Source organism: Lepisosteus platostomus, chromosome 5 (genome assembly GCF_059453375.1).
Source record: "Lepisosteus platostomus isolate fLepPlt1 chromosome 5, fLepPlt1.hap1, whole genome shotgun sequence".
NCBI classification, from domain to species: domain Eukaryota; kingdom Metazoa; phylum Chordata; class Actinopteri; order Semionotiformes; family Lepisosteidae; genus Lepisosteus; species Lepisosteus platostomus.
The window spans coordinates 6,814,471-6,820,775 of record NC_142615.1 but is presented as its reverse complement, the minus strand read 5'-3'; the positions used below and the strand labels follow the sequence as shown (position 1 = coordinate 6,820,775).

Genomic DNA, 6,305 nt, shown 5'->3' with positions numbered 1-6,305 from the left:
GGAGATGATGCTCTTCAACCTTAAAACCGCTTATTACAGGGACTTGTGCCCTTTCTCTTCTGCTCTACCGGAGTATGCTTTACAACGCATAATAAAGACTAATGTCTGTGAAGTAAACTATTTTTTTTGTTTAATAAATTGTATTCCTCGGTTTGTCGGTCTCCTTCTCCAGCTGTTATGAATCGCCTCTCTTCACAGCCTGGTGTTTTTTCTTTTGGAGATGATACAGTATATCTGTAAGAAAAGCCCCCCGGGCTCCGGACAGGAGTCTCCTCCAGCGGAGACGCGCTCTGCTCTGTCAGAAAGAGCGCTGTGACGTCACAGACACCAGCCAGAGCGCCGGGATCAGAGAGCGAGACCGCGGGAGGAGCGCTGAGAGCACGGAGGAGAGATATTGATAACTTATGTATCGACAACCACTTAATTCAACTAAAAAACCTTAGAATCATCAATTAACTTCACCGATTGGTGAGTACTGATTCTTTTCTTTCTTTAAATTCTTTAAATATCTAGAAAAGAGTCAATACAGCCTGTATCGATCAAATACCATAGTGCGTTTAGTGTTCATAATGTTCAATCCCAAATTAAAGAATGATTATTCAAATGATTGTTTAGAAATTGTATTCTAGAGCTTGAAAATTATATTCCAAGTTGATAAATTTGTGTAGGTAACAGTTTAAATGCATTTTTCCATTGTTTACAAATTATAAGTATGGTAACCACGGCGACACGTGCCACTTCACTGTGCCAAGCTAGGTGTCTCGCCTTCGTCACAAAGAGTGGTTTGACGTCACGGACTAATACTAATGCGAGTGTATTCATATTTAATATTAGTGAGAGTACAATCGGTAGCTTTAATATTAATGCTAGTGTTCATGTCAGTATTAATGGTGATTGCGCTTCTGATAGTTTTGATGCCAGTATTCATGTTAATATTAGTTATAATTATAGAGTTACTGTTAGAGTATTTACACTAGTAGTCATGTTAGTTTTAGTGATAGCATTATTGTTATTTGAGTATTAGTAGTGTAGTAGTAGTTTGTGTCAGTGATAATGATAGTGTAATTCTTAGTGATAGTGTTACTGTTTTAATGTTAGTGGCATTTGTGTTAGTGTTAGTTATACTGTATTTGTAGTTATGAGTGTGTGTGTTTTTGTCTGTGTGTGTGTGTGTTGGTGTGTGTCTATAAGTATTTGTAGTCTATGTGTGTGTCTGTGAATGTGTGCGAGTATGTGTGTGAGTGCCTGATTGTGTGTATAAATGTATGTCGTGTCTGTGAGTGTGTGTTGTGCCTGTGTGTGTGTCTGTGAATGTGTGTCTGTGAGTGTGTGTAGTGTATGTGTGTGTGTGTAATGTCTGTGTGTGAATATGTGTGGGTGGGTGTCTGTCAGTGTGTTATAATGTGTGTGATTGTGTGGGTGTATATCTGTGGGCTTGGGCTCCACTCGTGTGTCTGACAGAAGTGACCCATCAACAGGTGTTGAGGTCCAGAGTCGCCTGAGAATGGAACCATTTTCTAGATTCCAGACCAATGTCCAGAGAGCTGTGAGTGCTCTGTTTTTATCACTATTACTAGTAATGACAGCAGTAGTAGTATTAATATCAGAATTAGTATTAGAATTTGTAGTCATGGTCATAGTAGTAGCAGCAGAAGTAACAACAGTGGTAGTTGGATTATCCAAGCACTTACTCCAGGAACTACAGTATTACACATTTATACTCTATTTTCCAGGTATGTTTTGTAAAGTGCTGTGATGTTCTGGATTAAAAGGCAAAATATAAGACAAAAATTGATTGATTGATTGATTGATTGATTGACTATGAGAGTGAAGTCTGGTCGAACTTGTTTGTCTAACTGAACTGTCCTGTCCACAGATGTCAACAGAGGTGAACAGAGAAGATGTCCAAACTCACCAGAGACTGGAGACAAGTTTGAGAGTCAGGCCCCAGACCCAGAGAGCTGTGAGTCCACTGCTGGTCTTCTTCATATTGTGATTCTTCCTCTTCTTCCTCCTCCTGAAATTAAAGCTCATCGCAGTAGCAGGGCTCTGTTGTCTTCTCTTGAGGAGGAGAAAGACTCTACCTGACAGTGTGTGCATCTGCGTGTGTGTTAGTGTGTGGGAGTGTGTGTCTGTGGGTGTGTGTGCTTGTGAGTCTAGTCCAGCCCGTGTCTGTAACAGAACTGTGTCTGACATCCCCAGATCAGGAAGGAGGTAACAGGAGACTCAGCCAACACAGGAGCCAAACCCAAGACCCCAAGAAAAGCAAGTCTGCATTATTATTATTATTATTATTAGTAGTAGTAGTAGTCGTAGTAGTAGTAGTAGTAGTAGTAGTAGTGAGAGGGTGAGTGTGTGTGAGGTTGTGTGTGAGAGAGGGTGAGCATGTCTCAAACTCCATTCCTAGAGGGTCTGGTGAATCATCTGGTTTCCTGCCCAGAGGTTTTGGTTACAAAGTTGACCTATTTTTTTAATTAAACAAAAAATATTCTAATACTGTACCTTTATCCAGACCTTAAATATCCAACTGTGCCTTGAATATTTTGAGTCTTCAACAGTGAGAGACATCAAAATATATTATTAAACACATTATTTCCACATCTTCTTATGAAAATAATTAGATTAATTGTTTAATTGGCTAGCCCCGTTTGGAAAGAAAACCTGGAGATGCACCTGGCTCTCCAGGGATTGTGATTGGGCTTGAGACCCCTGGTCTAGCAGAACTGGCCCCTCAATAGGGATGTTGGGGATCATGAAGCTGGATAGCTGAGGGCTGGACACTGCGTCTGGATCGAGGATGACAGGCCACTGTCATGTAGGGTCATCTTGGCCCATGATGATGATGTGTGTTTGTCTGACTGGCTGGTAACTCTGTTTTCTCCTCCCCAGCACCGCCTGGAGAAACTCACTCAAGTTGAGAGAGGAATGGCCGAGCAGAGAGAAGGGTGTCACACCGAGACCTGGAGCAGATCCCACAGGAACGTGAGTATTGGCTTCAACAACAAGGTTGGATAGCTTGTTCCACACACCCACCTCCCTCTACATACAGTAGTAACTCCTGTCCTGACTGTAGGGTCTCATCCAGCTCTCTCTTAAGATAAGCCACACTATCGGCTTCAACAACATGGCTAGACAGCTTGTTCCACACACCCACCCTCCTCTATGTAAAGAATACTGTATTAATACTGTTAGACTAAGAATAAACCTGTACTGAGACACAAACTTGGTTGGCTTCTGCTGGTGAGACTAAAGCAGTCAACTTGCTGACAGGTCTTGACAGAGGTGGATGTGACCCTGAAAGGCCGGAGAGGGGGAACCGATACTGAGGCACTGAGCAAAGATTCTTCCAGTGTAAGACAACCAATGTGTTCTGCTCAGGATGATGATGGTGATGCAGATGGTAGTGTAGATAATGAAGGTGGTTATTATGATGATGTTGATGGAAAGGTGTTGATGATGATGATGGTGGACATGATGATTGTCATGATGAAGAAGGATATGGTGATGAAGATGGTGGAGATCATTTATTAGAAATGTGATGAAGATGATGGTGACGAAGATAGTGGAGATTATAATGGTGGAGGTGTTGATGATGGTGACACAGTCATGCCTGTGTGTGGCTGTGTGTGAAAGGGAAGGTGGGGTTGGATCAGGTCTGCCGCTTTCATCTGATAAGACTGTCAGAGGAAGAGGGAGCAGACTCCCCCTGCGTCTCACCCCAGGCAGCCGAGAGCTGCAAGTCTGTGAGCCTGATATGTCTGTGACATCTGTCGAAAGTTTGGTTTCAGCTGCAATGATGGTGACTGTGATTGCTGGGAGACCAGGGGCAGGGCTTGATCCTCCTGGAGAAGACCCTCTCAGTTTTCTCTCTGTCCTCCTCATGCCCTCTCTGTGCCCCTGTCCCCTCAGGCTAGCCAGCCAATCACCAGGCAGGAGACCGAGACCCAGCTGTGGAACTACCCTAAGGGCCCGGAGAGGGATCTGCAGAAGGACAGGGCATGGACCTCCTCCTTGGCAGCCCACATACCCCATTGCTCGCCCCCTCACACACCCCCTCACCCACCCCCTGGTACACCCGCTCACCCGGGCCTGACCCCAGCGGCCCTGTGGCGGCTCAGGGAGGGCCTGCAGGTCGAGCTGAAGGGGCTGCTCCAGGAGGAGGAGATACGGGTGCGGACCTGGGCTCAGAACATGATATCATCTATCCAGCTGGACTGCCTGGCGCTGTACAATGAGCTCCTGCCTGACTTTGAATCAGAGGGTGCATACGCGGGATTGGTAAGTCCCTTAAACCCCTCCCCCTTGCTTGAATCACACTGAGGTATGCAGGGGCTGGGGCGACTCACCTCTCCAAGACACCTGCGTCATCCCACTCCCATTTCACCTCAACATGGTTCTGAGAAAATCTCCTGTCCCCAAGGGGAGAGAGACAGGAGCCGGGCTGGGCCTCCAGCCCTCTGTTTATTCAAGATTATTGCCTCAGGAGGTGGGTGAGGTGGAAGACACACTGTCTACAGATCACCACTAGGGACAGCGTAAAGCAGGGGGTGAGACTCTTGATCATGGATAAGGATAACAGTGGGATGACTCCCCCTCTCTTGACTCACTGCCTACTGATGATGTTATGTCACTCCAGCTCCTCCTCATGGTGGTGTCTGCAGTCAGGCAATTTGGAGAATCGTTGAGGGATGATGATGAATATTCACCTTTCTTGTTCTCCCAGGGCACAGGAATCATGAAGCAGGACAACTATGAGGAGGTGAAAGAGGCGCTGAAATCCTACTTCGAAAATACAATGGCCAGGTGTGACTTATCTGAGGTGGACAAGTGCTTCCGCCAGGCTGCAGCTGAGCTTGACCTTATTCTGCAGAAGTACCTGGGAGATGTTGTGGCCGAGGTCTGTGAATAGCAGGTTTATTTTGATAAAAGACATTTCTCATCCCCTTCTATTGTTGGTGTCTATTTCATGTAAAGGATTTGACTTGAAAATGAAATGTTTAATCGACTTACAGGGAGTCTTCTTTAAGATGTATATCGGATAGCTCTCCACTGTCACTTTACTGGACTTTTGAAGTAACCAATCTACAATGAAAATATATACTGCACATCTTAAGGAACATGAAGAGAAATCCTTGTGCTGATTGTCACCAAAAATGTTACAAATTAACCGCCAAACTGTTTAACATGTCCAGCCACCTCTTCCTATTTTGCAGTGATTATAATTCGTTCAGTTTCTTCTCTTGTATTTTCCTTACTGTTTCACTGTCCCCTTCCCCCATGTGGAGATGGATCCACAGACGAAACCCTGTTTCACCATTTGTTTGTTCAAAGTCTTTGGACTGACTTGCGACTTGTGAAGCCCCAGTGGCACAATCAGTCAGTGTGCACAGCAGAGTCATGGTGATGTTGTGTGTTCACGCCTCACCTGGAGCAATGGCACCTACAGATCCAGCCATTCAAAATGTGTGGAGTACATGGCGGTAAAACGCGGTGGGCATGGCGAATCATACCACATTTGAATTGAAATATGATAATAGTATCTGGAAGCACCTTGTAAAATCACCAGGTGGAGCTAATAAAGCTTAACATCTCATATACAGCATTTGAGCTGTCACCAGAAAATGCCTGGTTTCGAATCCCAGTCACTGCTGACAGTCTTTTAACAATTAAGAATTTAAATTGCATACTCTTTAGATTTTTAATAATTTGAAACTGTGTATTACAGAATGTCAATCATTAAACATTAAAAAGTAGGTATATTTTATAAAAGAAAGATTGCTCTTGTGGACAAAAGTACACAACCTTCCACCTTCATCATAAATATTTTAATTATGCATAAATATTTTATGCATCAAAGTCTAACTTGGTAACTAGCATGGGTTCTGGTTTTAACATGCTTGTTCTAACATTATTAAGCTTATATTCTGTAATTCATAAAAAGTTATAACGTTTTATCCTTTTCTAAGAATACGTAGTAAAAACACCACTTGCTGTTATTGTAAAAAAATACATGTTGTAGTGATTCAACATCACTTGATAGTTATATTAATATGGGATCGTGTAACTAAGCAGCTAAAGTATCACAAGTGGACGTTTTGGAAACATTTTGACATTCGTTTCTTTTAAAAAAAAACGTCTATTGTCGTTGTAGTGGTAATGAGCACTGTAATTGTCACGAAAGCTTTCTTTCCGGACCCTATGCGGACGACACAATCCGGGGTTGAGTGAGGAAACACAGGGAAAAAGTCATGCAGGATACGGGAATAAAAACAGGGGGGCGTGTCCATGGAGTGCTGGCGGTCGGG

General features: G+C 43.7%; 1 protein-coding gene across 1 annotated transcript; it reads left to right on the top strand.

Moving 5' to 3' along the window:
• Positions 1–236: 236 nt before the first annotated feature.
• LOC148662809 (uncharacterized) lies at positions 237–4,944 on the top strand. Its single transcript, XM_088631327.1, has 7 exons — positions 237–468; positions 1,479–1,546; positions 1,877–1,963; positions 2,203–2,265; positions 2,890–2,982; positions 3,910–4,278; positions 4,724–4,944. Exons 2-7 carry the CDS (start codon positions 1,505–1,507, stop codon positions 4,907–4,909), a joined length of 840 nt encoding a protein of 279 aa, XP_088487453.1. The 5' UTR covers positions 237–468; positions 1,479–1,504; the 3' UTR covers positions 4,910–4,944.
• The last annotated feature ends 1,361 nt before the right edge of the window (positions 4,945–6,305 follow it).